The sequence below is a fragment of the Muntiacus reevesi genome, chromosome 3 (assembly GCF_963930625.1).
Source record: "Muntiacus reevesi chromosome 3, mMunRee1.1, whole genome shotgun sequence".
NCBI lineage: Eukaryota > Metazoa > Chordata > Mammalia > Artiodactyla > Cervidae > Muntiacus > Muntiacus reevesi.
This window is the reverse complement of record NC_089251.1, coordinates 82,826,931-82,841,411: the sequence shown is the minus strand read 5'-3', so window position 1 is coordinate 82,841,411 and position 14,481 is coordinate 82,826,931. Positions and strand designations below refer to the sequence as shown.

Sequence of the window (14,481 nt, the reverse complement as noted above, 5' to 3'; positions counted from 1 at the left end):
ACAATGAAACCTACAGATTTTCAGTATGAGTAAAAACTTACTTTTATTCATAAATGCCTTTTACAACTTCATAACCAGACGATAATGAAAACCAAGGAGTGTAAAATACTGAAAAGAATTTTTATATTTGCTTTAGAACATATGTGACACTTGAAACATAAATTTTAACAGGTCAGGTTGTCATTTACTTTTAACCATATTATGTTAATACTATGTTTATTTTCAAAGTCCTATCTAGAATTTCTAAAATGTTTGATTTTCCTCATTATAAACTCAAAATACCAGAGATTCTAAAATTCAAAATAAAGTGATTTTAATATACCAAATTGGTTTACCTACCCACCTTCAAGTGTTATTTACCAACATTTAATTGTTGAAATTTTACAATGAACATTATTTCATATCAGACACATTTTGTAGGATCAGACATATAAAATTCATAGCACTTTTATTCCCTACTAATTCAAAAGCACTTAGAGAGTTCCTGTTTTATGCAAGGTAATACACTTGCTTCCCTAAGGTAAATCAACTGTCCCTGCTTTCCAGTAATGTACAAGGAGGGGGACACCCACACAAGAATAACTGAGTGCCAAGGCAAACTGATAAGTACCATATTAAAGTATGAAGCAAAAATAAAAAAGTACGAAGCACTAGGAGTTACTAGGGAGAAGTTTCATTCTGTATGGGAGATGGTAAAACACTATGGTAGCAACACTGAATTTGGGCTCTGAACATCATTTTCATATACAAAGTCACTAGGAAGGAGTTACAGTAAGACCCAGTGTTTCTACTCCTAGGTATATACCCAGGAGAAACGGAAACATGTTCACATAAAACTTGCACACCAATATTCATAGCAGTATTACTCATAATAACCAGAAAACGGAAACCCAAATGTCCATCAACTGATGAATAGGTGAATTAAATGTAATGTATCCATGTAGTTGAATATTATTTGGCAATAGAAGGGAAAGGAATTTCCACCCACACTGTATCATAGATGACACTTGAAAACATAGTAAGTGAAAATGATCACATGTTGTATGATTGTTTTGTATGATTCCACTTAAATGAAATGTCCCAAGCAGGCAAGTCTATGGAGATTGAAAGTGGATGAGTGGATGCAGAGAGTTAGGGGAAGATGAGGAAAGCCTGCTAACAAGTACAGGGTTTCTTTCTGGGGAGATGAAAGTGTTTCAAAATTGATTGTGGTGATGGCTGCAAAACTTTGAATATACTAAACACCATTGAACTGAATACTTTAAATGGGATGAATTTTACAGTATGCAAAATTATGTCTGAATAAAGCTGTTATTTTACAAAAAAGAAGATTGAAGGGAATTTTAGGTAGAAACCATAGCTGAAAGCCATTGAGCACAAAAGCCTATTTAGGTGACCCTGAGCAGACCTGTGTGGCTGGGACTTGATCAGGTAACACTGAACACGGGATGCAAAATGGGAGCCCCCAAAGGAACACAGCCCTGCCAACACTTTGACTTGAGCCCAGTGAAATAAATATGTGTTGTTTTCAGCCTCCAGTTTTGTGGTCATTTGGTTACAGCAGGTCTAGGGAACTAATACAGGTCTCAATCATATTGACCCCTGAAGAGCCACACATATTTGAGACATATCTGATTTGCCTCAAGAGTTTTACCCATTACATGGATTTTAGTCTTACTATAAGCCGGTAATGGGCTTCCCTGGTGGCTCAGATGGTAAAGAATCCACCTGTAATGAGGGAGACCTGGGTTCTCCTGCATTTAGTATAAGCCAGGAGTGGGGCCTCTGTATACCTGTCAACCGTTGTCCCTGTATCTGTCACAGACGTAAAATCACAGACGTTAGAGAGTGGACTGACATTTAGATACAAAGGGTAAATATCTACATGGAGATGTCCAGCATACTTTTGTTTCTGAGCCCTTTCCTCTATGTATGCTCCCTCGGCAAGCTCTTGGATTCAAAGTTAAGCACGAGGGCTTATTTCCAGATAAGACCCACATCTCTTTTGTGTATGATTCCAGCTCATCCTTCAAGTTCCTCCCCTGCATTTCCTAGATCTGCTCTACATTCACTCGTGAATATTACGGCAGCACCTCAAACTCGACATCTCCTAACGAGATCCAGCCTTTTACCTCCTCAATGTGCTGCGCCTCACCATGGTGACACATGAACCATTGCTCCACTATTGCTTAAATTCTAACTAAAAACTGTGTAATAGAGAACAGTGTGAGACAAAATATCTCTCAGTTGTGTGTAGCTCATTGAAGGGGTTAATTTGATTGAGATTTGGACCTTCTTTAACAGCATCATACTTCTGGTGCTCACCATCAGAGCAACCTGGAGGTAATCTCTGATTACCTAAATCCTCACATCCCCAAATCCTCACATCAGATTAGATGCCAGCACCTGTTGGTTCTGTCCCCTCCAATTGCTTGGGTCCGCTTAGCCTCTCGGACTTCTGACCTTTCAAAAGTCTTTGCCTGCTCCAACCTAGTCTAAACACAGTTTCAAAGTATAGGTTGGATCACACCCCTGTCTAAAAAAAACAAAAAACCAAAAAACCTCTTTGTCACCTTTGGAGGTTGCTGGGGTGCCACCTCATTCTAAAAATTAATAAATATTAATCCCATCTTTTCCATTCAGTTTTTGGGCTTCCCTGGTGGCTCAGTGGTAAAGAATCTGTCTGCCAATGCAGAAGATACGGGTTCAATCCCAGGGTTTGGAAGAGCCCCTGGAGGAGGAAATGGCAACCCACTCCAGTATTCCTTCCTGGAAAATCCCACAGACAGAGGAGCCTGGCGGGATACAATCCATGGGATCACAAAAGAGTCAGACATGACTTAGCGATTAAACAACAACAACCCATTCAGCTTTAGAGAAAATTCTTCTTTCAAGAAGAATCACAGATAATAAATGCAAGAGGTTTGATAGAATCTGAAAATCAGTTTTTCAACCCCTAATGAAATAATGGATCCAGGCAGTAGTCATCAATGGCTGCTAACACTGTTAGATGAAAGACGGATAAGGAGAATTGACAGTAGTGGATGGCAGCACCACAAGTGAAAGTCGCTCAGTCGTGTCCGACTCTTTGCAACCCCACGGACTATACAGTCCACGGAGTTCTCCAGGCCAGAATACTGCAGTGGGTAGCCTTTCCCTTCTCCAGGGGATCTTCCCAACCCAGACACAACCACAAACCACCGATCAAACTTAAAATCACCAAAAGTGGAACAGTCAGACATCATGCTCCTCCTGGAGTGATGCAAGATATACAGCATCATACCCAAATGCAATGTATAAGAAATACGTTGTATGTTGATTTTCACATAGAAATAAGGATGACTCCTGTCTCTACACACACACACACACACACATGCATACTACAGCATCATCTAGAGAGTATTCTTGGAAAAAATTTTCAGACCATAATCAAATCAATTTTCTAGGTCTAACTAAACACCATGGGGATATCATCAGCCAAATCCTAAATGAAGGAAGTTCTATAGGATATATGACCTAGTTCCTTCCTCAAATAAAAGGCAAGAGGAAAGAAAAAGCAGGGTAATGTTATAAAGTCGGTAAAAATTTATTTACCAACTAAATGCAATGTTGGATCCTGATTTTAAAAACCTGCCGAAAAATATTTCTAGATAGGAAAACTCCATACAGTCTGATTATGAAAGAAATCTTACTAATTTTGTTGAGCAACAGTGATATTGAGGTTTGGTTAAAATTTAAAACATCTTTTATGTTGGAAATACATCTTTAGGACTTCCCTGGTAGTGCAGTGGTTAAGAACCTGCCTGCCAATACAGGGGGAAAACAGACTCAATCCCTGGTCCAAGATTCACATGCTGTGGGTCAACTCAGCCCACGCACAACTACTGAAGCCCACGTGCTCTAGAGCCCAAGTTCCACAACAAGAGAAGCCACAGCAGTGAGAAGCCCACACCCCACAACCACAGATTAGCCCTGCGCTCACCACAACCAGAGAAAGCCTGCAGGCAGCAAAGAAGACCCAGCGCAGCCAAAAAACGAACAAAAAAAATTTTTAAATATGTCTTTAGGTGTTTACAAGCAAAATGATACAATACCTGAGATGTACTTTAAAATTCTCCAGCAAAAGAAAGGGGTAAATAGAACAAGAAAAGCAGAATACTGATAGTTGTTGAAGCCGGGTACATAGAGTTTCATTATTCTAGTCTCTGCTTTTATGTTTTAACATAAAAACTTATAAAAATAAATATGGATAATATTGAAATTATTCCATATTCATAACAAAAAATTAACATGCCAAAACCTCAATCTATGCTGAACACTCAAGTGTGAAATAGATGTTGTGAGTTTCTCTCTCAAGTTGGTACACTGGATAACAGTCTTGGAAAAGCCTGTTTGTAGATTTCTAACCATTTCAGACATACATGTGCAATATGTATACACACGTGTATATACATACAAGTCTGATTTCACTGACATGCAGTCTGTGTGGCTGCATAAGGCCCCCATGTTAATTTTTGAATAAGGGCCTCACATTTTCATTTTGCTTTGGATCCCACATATTATATAGCTGGCCATACACACAGACACACATACACTCACATATATGTGTATATGTGTGTATTTATACTAAATACCACTAACAAAAATAACATGTGCTGAGTATGATACATATATATATATTTATGCTAAATATGTGCGAATTTAATAGGAAATATGTTCTTTGTAATAAAAATTTCCTAGAAGTTCTGTTTCTAGTGAGGCAATTAGGTTAAAATGGCTCTTGAAAATCTCTGCACATATGTGTTTTAATTAGCAAATAAGGTCCCTGGTCTTTGCCCCTCTTCTCCTCTGACTAAAAGGACACTTTTTATTTACTAGTTACTTTTTATTTACTAGATAGTTTGAGGCTGAGAAAATACATACTAAAATAAACCTTTAAGGGACGCTGTATTTACTTCACAGTAGTCGAGAAATATTTGAGTGAGAGAAAGATATATAAAAGAACCAAATCACTATGCTGTACACTTGAAACTAATATAAAATTGCACATCAATTATACCTGAATTTAAAAAATGAGAGAAGGTAAAAATAAAGGCACGTTCACACTAATCTGCCACGTTCATTGGCTTTTCTTTCGAGTTTGTCTTTATTCATCAAATCCAGATAATACTAATTCTTTTAAAAAAGATTTCTCTCCCCCTAGAAAAATTTCAAATCTGCAGAAAAGCTCTAGGAATAACACAAGAAATACTGTATATCCTCCACCTAGACTTATCATTGTGTTAACACTTTGCCACACTTCCCTCTCTCTGTCTCTCTGTCTTCTATATACACACACACACACATAGGTGTTTCTCCAATGGCTCAGCAGGTAAAGAATCTGCCTGCAATGCAGGAGACCCAGGAGACGCAGGTTTGGTCCCTTGGATAGAGAAGATCCCCTGGAGGAGGAAATGGGAACCCACTCCAGTATTCTTGCCTGGAGAATCCCATGGACTGAGAAGCCTGGAGGGCGACAGCCCAAAGGGTCACAAAGAGCTGGACACTACTGAATGACTAAGTGTACACATACATACACATATTAATGTTCACCTTGATTTTTGCTGAACAACAGTAAGTTGCAAATGTCAAGCCACTTCACCCCTAAACTTTTCTGTATGCACTGCCTAAGAATAAGTAAGACATCTTCCGGTATGACAATATCATTATCAATATCATTATCACACCTAAGAAAATTAACAATTACTCTATAAATTCATTTAATATGCAGTCTGTATTCAAATGTTCTCAATTATCTCAAAAATGTCTTTTATAGCAATTTCCTGGGGTTTTCTTTTTATGTATATACCAGGATATAATCAAGATTCAAGCATTGCATTTGGTCATGGTATCTCTAGTCTCTCTGTATTTAGAAGAGTTCCTCTACTTTCTTGTTTTTTTTCATCGTCCTGATTTTTTAAGAAACCCAAGTTAATTACCTTATCAGTGACTTCATTCAGGATTTGGCTCATCATTTCCTCATGATTAATTTCCAGTTAAACACTGTGGGCAAGAAAACTAAACAGGTGACAGTGTATAATTCTTACATCACATCAGAATTAGGTGCTTCCACTTTTGGTGATGCTGAACCTTTAATTACTCGGTTATTGCGGTGACAAGATCTTTTCATTTTAAAGATACATTTTCCCCTTTGTAATATCATCTGTGGGACTATATTTACATCCTTTTGTGGCTCCTGTTTCCCAATACCTTTTCAACCAATAGTTTTAGCATCCATTGATGAACCTTGCCTTAATCAAATACTGCACTGGGAGCGGAAGACCATATTAATTGCTTTCAAGTACATTTTTTAGAAATTGCTATAAATCTTGACAAAAGTATTTTCTATTACTATGATTTTTCTGCCAAGCTTAAGCTTGGCTCATTTTAAAAATTATAAAATTAAACGATGATTTTAGAATGACAGTTGGTTGCTGCTGTGTGCTCTGCTGTGTGCTCAGTCACTCCCGACTCTTTGCGACCCCGTGGACTGTAGCCCGCCAGGCTCCTCCGTCCATGGGATTCTCCAGGCAAGAACACTGGAGTGGGTTGCCACTTCCTCACTCCAGGGGATCTTCCCCACCCAGGGATCGTACCCACCTCCCCTGCTTCTCCTGCCTTGGTGGGCGGATTCTTTACACTGCACCACCTGGGAAGGCAGTTGGTTACTACAAAGCTTAAAGTAACCCTCAAGTTCTTCCAAGATGCAGCCTCAATTATATTCTGGCCCAGGTGGCTGTGCGGTAAATAATCTGCCTGCTAAGGCAGGAGATGCAAGAGACGCGGGTGCGATCCCGGGGTCAGGATGCTCCCCTGGAGAGAGGAAATGGCAACCCACTCCAGTATCCTGGCCTAGAAGATTCCACAGACAGAGGAGCCTGGCGGGCTACAGTCCATGGGGTCACAAAGAGATGGACGCAATGGAGCAGCTAAGCACGTTCCCAGCAGCAATTCACAGAACCAAACCAGCATACCCAATCTCTCGAATCTATCTTTCCCAGGATGCATACCAGGCCCTTTGTCCAGACTTCTCACGTGCTCTGCTCTCTATTCATCTCAGTCCTTCACAGACTTGGAGGTCTCCCTGGAATGTCACTTCTAAGCCTGTGCCATGGTTCCTCGGAATGTGATCTCACCCCTCCAGATTGACTGTTTTCTGTGCTCAGCTATTGTCTTACAGCACAACTACCATCTCTTTAAAGTGTCTGTTATAACATGTACATAATGTATTTAAGAGAAGTAAAATATTTATGCAGTAAACACTAGTGGTCTCAACATGCAGGGTTAAAAAAAAAAAAATTAACTGTTAACTCTGAAATCTCTCCTGTCCCTCCTCAGAGAAAATCACTATCAGAATCTAATAATCGTTCGCACTCCTTTCCTTCCCTGTATTGTTTACCACATTCGTTTGGATACCTAAACACGCTTATTTCACACTTATTCCGCTGAGCATGTTCTTTGAATCTTATATCAATGGAATCATTCTGTGTATGGTTCCTGCAATCTGCTTTGTTTCCTTAACATATGTTCCTGAGAGATTTGGCATGTCAGTGTGTTCAGCTGAAATCCCTTCATTTTCATGCTATACATACAGTATTCTAGTGTATGAATATAATACAACTTGAGTATCCTTTCTTCTTCTGGTGCACATTAGCATTGTTTCCTATTCTTTTGGCTATTATGAGCAGGGTTTCTATGAACATTCTTGTGGGTGTGTATGTAGCAATGGAATTGATAGCTTTTCAGGATAGGATGTATATATTTACGTTTGCTAGATGATACCAAATTGCTTTCAGAAGTGATTATACTTATCTTTTCATGGTCACCAGATTTTCCAACTAGATTGTTAGCTATTTAAGACAGAGATAGATCTGATATTATTTTTGCCTAGAAACATTAGGCATTTAATAAATACTGATTAATTAACTGATTCACTGATTGGTATTAAAAAGAAAATTTGAGGGATTCTTTTGATATTTTCATAATAAGAAGATGATCCATGGGAAAGTCAAATGTAAGAATGTCTCTGAAGTAAGAAAAAATGTAAGCCTTTCTGCTAATGTGGCAAAAAAAAATTAAGATAAAAAACGAAAATAGAAGATAAATACCATCAATATTCCTAAGCAGATTTTAGACAGTTATAGAAAAATGGAATTATCAGAAGCAGGATACTTTTTAAGTATCTAATATGTGTTTAGTTTCCTTCTTTCTGTAACATTATTCCATTCCTTCAAAGTCTTCAGTATCTCAGATGTGGTAGGTCGTTTCTTGGGGTCCTCTGAGAGTAATTTCTTTAGAAGATCTTTCTGTAATGACAATAAGAGTCAATTCTAGGAAAGAAAACATTGCAATAAACAAAATTCAATTATTTTTAAGTGCTTACTTCTTTGTCGTCAAATACATCTAAGTTGCCACTCTTTAGATCTTCAAAAAACTAAAAATTAAACATATATATGTTTATTAGGAAATGATTCACTTTGGAGAAAAACAAACTTAAGAAGCACTAAAGTCTGGGAATACCAGAATTCTACGATATTTCTAGATTTTTAGAAAAATCTCTTCTGCCAAGAAGCAAGCGAGAATCCTCTTCCCCCACCACCCCCTTTAAAACCATCCTAAACATTACAGCATGTTGAAATTTTAAGATCATCGTATGAATTATCTCCCTGCATCCTTTTTGGAGCCCTCTGCAAGGTATTTTCAATATCCCTGCCTAACAGGGGAGAAGGCTGTCAACTCCAGGCAAGTCCCTCTTACTGACTTTCAGACTAGGATATCCAGTTGCCTTCAGCCTTCGGTGGCCCGCCACTGTCTCCATAAGAAATCCATATTCTTGCTTTAATTTCATACCAGTATATCTTTCCAGTACCACTGACCACCAACCACTTCCTTGACTTATATACTCCAATAAAAATGACACTGCCAACTATTCCCAGATATACTCTTCCCAATGCTTTTCCATGCTTGCGTCACCTTCTCTCTAAATTGGAGTATTGGAAGCCAACCAATCCTTCAGAGCCCAATTAAACACCTCCATGAAGCCTAAATCCCTACAGCTGGCAAAGCCCCCCTTCTAGCTGTTTCCATTTGACTTCATGCCTTCTCCTAAAACGTTCATAGCATTCTCTGATGTTACCTTTCCTTATAAAATATAAGCTCCTTGAGAACAAGCCTTACTCATTTTCATAACCCTTGGAGAGCTCAGCACAGGGTCTTATGCAAAGCAAGCCATCAATACAATTTTACAGACAGAGATGCACACACTTTCCAAAGAAGACCAAAGGTGTGGTCTTCAACAAAAAGTATTGGTTGCCCAAACTTGAAAGAGAGAAAAATTCATATTTAATTTGCCATCAACACTAACATGCTCCAGTCCACCCTCATGTGAGGTCAATAACTAAAGCAGTACTTTGAATATGACAGTCAATAATTTTTGTTGCTTAATTCTTTCTGTGACATTGTATTTACCTTCGATGTTTCTAAAGAAGTGGGACATATATGAATAAGTTCTGCAAGAATCAGCCCCAAAGCATAGATGTCCACTTCATTTCCATAGTCTTTCACAGAAGAAAGCTGAAAAAAAAAACCATTTATATTCGTGACTAACCTGATATAAATATTCATGCCTTCTAAAGCCAAAAAGTTATCTAACCAAAATATCTTATAACACACAACAATGTACATTTATTAGCAAGATATGTAGACCCTGACTACCCAGGTTCAAATCTCTGTCACTAAATATCTGAATCACCTGTATACACTAACCATCAATGTGGGAATAATCTAAACCCTAAAATGGAGATAGCAATAGTTTGAACCTCAGAGTTTGACTATGGGGTTAAATGAGACCCCATAGGTGAAGCGCCCAGTAAATCACTTGCATGCAAATGTTTATCACAGATTCATTCATAATATTCCTCAACTGGAAGCAAACCAAATGTCCATCAACAGGAGAATGGATGAACAACTTGTGGTATATTCATACAATGGAATAGTATTCAGCAACAAAAAGGAATAATCTGCTGTTATTTATAAGCAACAACTAGAGGTTCTCCAACAGACATTACTTTGAGTGAAATAATCAAATATAGAAGAGTACATACAATGTGATCCCATTCATATGAAGCTCAAAATCAGGGGAAAGTAATCTATGGTGATAGAAATCAGAGAACTGGTTTCCTTTGGGCAGTGGAGAGGAATGACTGATTGGAAATGGGTCTAAAGGTGAGGAAAATGTTTCTACCTTCTCACAGGCTTGTAGGCTTCATGAACCTATGCCTTTGTTAGAACTAAAAAAAATAGATGGACATTTAAGATCTGTCAATTTTATGGTGTATAAATCTTTCCTCAATAAAATATGACAATACTGGGTGCAGGAGACATTTAAGAGAACGGGAGTTGAAAGGAAGCTGTTACTCCCCTATTCTACTTTCACACCTTGAAAAAAGTTTGTTACGTTTTTATGAACTGCACCTGTCATTCCAGTCAACAATTTCATTTCAAAGACTCTATCATTTATTATCATAGAAATATTTGTTTTTAGACTCAAAGGTAAGGAAGAAGATACGTAACATGTCTACAAATGTAAAAAGTTGAAAACAACCTAAATAAATGCCCGTCTATAAGGAAAGAGTTAAATGATAGCAGTATATCTGTATTTTGGCATACAATACAGTTGTTAAAAAACAATGTGTCAGATCTATTTGTACAGATATGGAAAGATTATGATACACCGTTGAGTACAAAAAATTAAGTCACAAAATAACATTATGGTAGCCTTATAAAATGTATTATTTTTATGTAAAAAAGTCTCCATAAATATATGTGTCTATATATTTTTTATAACTCAAAGAAAATGACCTAAAAGGATAAACTATCAACTCTGGTGAGGAGAGTAAGAATAAAAATGAAGAGTAAAGGTAATTTTCCATTTTCATTCTATTTACTTATGTATTGTTTTAATTTTATGAGTGCCTGTTATTTTCTTAATTAAAAAATGAAAGAGATAAAAAATATCTAGACAGAAAGAAAGCGGACCTCACCTGTTCTGGGCTCATGTATCGCCGAGTTCCCTTTTTACTTGTCCGCATTTCATTATTTTTCAGGTATGTAACAAGTCCAAAGTCTCCAATCTTGATTTGGTTCGTAGTTACTAAAAATATGTTACCTGGCTGCCAAAAAAATACATGTTATAAGTACCAATTTGACAGACTTTTATCACATATCCAATTCATATTTCATAACAAAGCCATTTTTAAATTTCCCTATAAGGCATTTACCCTCTCCTAGGTAGCCCAAAACAGGAAACTTATTAATATAAGTCTTTAAAATGCGAGCTGAGGAAGTCAGGACATTTTAGCTGACAGCAGAGAAAGCTTGGGGCATAGCTGCCTTCAGATATCTGAAGATAAGTCAAAGATGGATTCACTCCTGCCTGGTCCCTGTGGGGATGGATCCAGGACTAGAGGATGGAAACGACCCCAAGACTTGCTTTTAATATATCCTAATATGGTAATCATGTGGTCCAACAAATGGGAGTTAGAGAGTTCCCCATCCTACAAAGTAGTCAAGACAGGGCTGGACACCCACTTAGTAAACATTGCAAACATGAGTCCAGCATTTGAAAGAGATTGGAGGAGACACCCTTAAGATCCTCTCCAATTTTGAGATTCTCAGAATAAGTCCATTACCAGTAATGCTGCAGAATACCATGTGCAGAATTTTCCCTGGGGGCTTCCTTTATATACATTTCTCCAGGCTTCTGACTTTTGACCGAGGAGGAGCCTGGGGCAATTGGGAAATTGAACCTCCTCAGCCCATAAGCCTTCTCTCTAGAAACTTCTGTATCTCTTACCAGCCTCTTTGGTCTAGTTCTTAAGTTAAATGCTGGTTTACTTTATAGAACAGGGGCTTATTGAGTAAAGACCATTATCCAGCAAAGCCGCCAGTAGTAGGTATTCTGCAAAGCATCACAAAATAAGATGCACTCTTTTGTTTACATCTTCTCTCAGATGTGAAAAAGCAGTAACTGTATCGGTGAAGTTAGCAAGTTGAAAAAGATGAAAGAAGGCTCTGTAGAATTAAAGTCTGACCTTTGAGCACCTGCAGACATAGAGCAAACTCTCTGCAAACAGACACAAGAAAAGATGACTCCTCGACAAGAGGCACAGCCAGTGCAGGATACAGGAGGGCCAGCCACATGGTGGGAGAAGGGAGCACTAAGCATTTTCACTAACTCATCCTGATGAGGGCCTGGGAGGAAATACCCAAACCTCTGAGTAGAGGAGATGACTGTGTAAGTAGATAATTTATTTGCAAATGGTTGTATAAATAGATAATTGGGCTTAATTTCTTATTTAACTCTATATGATTCATGTCAAAGTGATGATATAGCCATTCTAAATGTATACTTTTGAACAGAGTCCTTATATCCTTCCAACTTCAAAGAACCCCTTCAGATACTGTTATTAACAAAACAAGATATTGGAACCAGAGGCACCCAATATGAAGGCATCAGACATCCAGCTCCTGAGAAGACCAAGGATGCAATACCTCTTAAGGACCATCTTTTCCCACCAAGGCCAACAAACAACCATGTACATGGCAGCTTATTTTTCTCAAGGAACGTTTTTCTTTGTTTCTCATTCCTGGCTGTTTTAGTCACGTGGGATAAGCCCAAGGTCCATGTAGACGAGGTGCTTCTGTCTGATCCGGAATGACCAGGAAAGGCTCATAAAGAAATTGAGATCAAAGGGGACAGGTAGAAGAGTGTCTCACGTGAGCGCACAAGCAAAGGTTTGGTGACAGGATTCAGCACGGGCGGTTTGTGACGACTGTAGGCAAATCACAGGGAACAGAGTGCCGAGGGAAGACTGAAAAGCTCTTCTGTCTGATTTTGAGGAGGAAATGGGAAAACTGCTCATCTAGACCATGTGAGAGAAGCTAGCAAGCCAGAAGAAAAGGAAAATACAAAAGCATACTGCATGTTCCAAGGTTTGCATTGCTGCAGTTTTCCAATCATGGGGCAGAGATGTCTCACCAAGTGCCAAGCAAATTCTAGACTCTGGACTTAGTGGCTGTGACTGCCCTAAAGAGTAATGACTTAGAAGGTTAAGAGAATCGTGTTCCCAAAGCCAGAGTCACCAGAGTCTCTTCTGCCTCTCAGACAAGCCTGGGTAGCAGCAGAGGCAGAGACAGAGCACTCCTTTGGATGTGCCGGCCACAGGAATTATGTGCACAGAAATGTTCAGTATACTAAAGCTGTTAGTGTTTACAACTGGGGTGAAGGTATCAGCCAGGACGACAAACAGGACCAGAAGTGAATGAGCAATGAGCTTCTTACAGAGCTCAGCATCTCAGTACCTGAACAGCCCTGGCAACCTCCTGGTTGATTCTGTAGATTGGTGCCTGGGGCAAGTGCTATACCCACTCTAACCGTACAGGATCAGAGATGCTATATCCTCACGACTGTCTATCGATTCTAAAACTAAAGAAGACAGACTTTCACGTTGATAAGTTCTATTTACCAATTCCCAATACAGCCCATTTTCCACTCACCTTAAGGTCTCTATGAATTAAGTCTTTTGAATGTATACAATGCACTCCTGTTACTATTTGTTGAAAGAACTCCAAAGCCAAATGTTTCTCTGGTTCCTTGCCTCTTCTTTCGTCAATCCATTGCTCCAACGTACCTTTATCACAATATTCCATTTGGATGAAAAGGCACCTAGTCTTTGGTCTGGGATAAAATTCACTGTATGTTATAAGTAGCAATAAAAATAAATTTATAAAAAATGCACTTAAAAATTAGATTAAAAAATGACACCTTCTTAAAAATCAATTTAGAAAAAATGCACTTAAAAGTTAGATTAAAAAATGACACCTTCTTAAAATGCCAAACATGTCTCAAAACAGAAATCTAAATATAACAAATGTGAGTCAACACATAATAAACCACTATTTATTTAGGTCATAAGTTCCCAGATATCAAAGCTTTGTTTAGTTAAGCTGTAAAGTAGCAGCCTTCACATTCTTTAATGCTGAAGGTCCTTGACTATCTTTGCTAATAGATAGGAAAAGAAGCATAAGTACGATGGAATTGCAGAAAATTAAATTTCATTATTATATATTGTAATTTTGAAACATTTTAATTCACCATTGCTCTACTGAGCATCTATTTTGCAAAAGACATGGAACAGGCAGCTAAAGATAAGAAAATGGGTTAGACACTCGCCTTGCTCTCATGAGGATTATAGTTTGATGGGAGAGAGGTAAAGGAAAAACAAGCAGAAAACAACAGTACAGCAGGCCCCAACCTCTGGGATCTAATGCCTGATGATCTGAAGTGGAGGTTATATAATAATAATAGAAATAAAGAGCACAAAACATGTAATATGCTTGAATCATCCCCAAACCATCCCCTCTCCCTGGCCCATGGAAAAA

At 38.3% G+C, this 14,481-nt stretch overlaps 1 protein-coding gene across 2 annotated transcripts in view; it reads right to left on the bottom strand.

The window, feature by feature from the left end:
• Nucleotides 1-17: 17 nt before the first annotated feature.
• The window catches only part of EIF2AK2 (eukaryotic translation initiation factor 2 alpha kinase 2), a 38,923-nt gene continuing 24,459 nt past the window's right edge, over nt 18-14,481 (bottom strand). For both annotated transcript variants that reach the window (XM_065929429.1, XM_065929430.1), the window contains exons 12-16: nt 13,597-13,777; nt 11,082-11,210; nt 9,508-9,612; nt 8,423-8,473; nt 18-8,345 (exon numbers count right to left, since the gene is read on the bottom strand). In XM_065929429.1, coding sequence (XP_065785501.1) covers nt 8,223-8,345; nt 8,423-8,473; nt 9,508-9,612; nt 11,082-11,210; nt 13,597-13,777 — 589 coding nt within the window. In that variant the 3' untranslated portion in view covers nt 18-8,222. The remainder of the gene's footprint in view (nt 8,346-8,422; nt 8,474-9,507; nt 9,613-11,081; nt 11,211-13,596; nt 13,778-14,481) is intronic.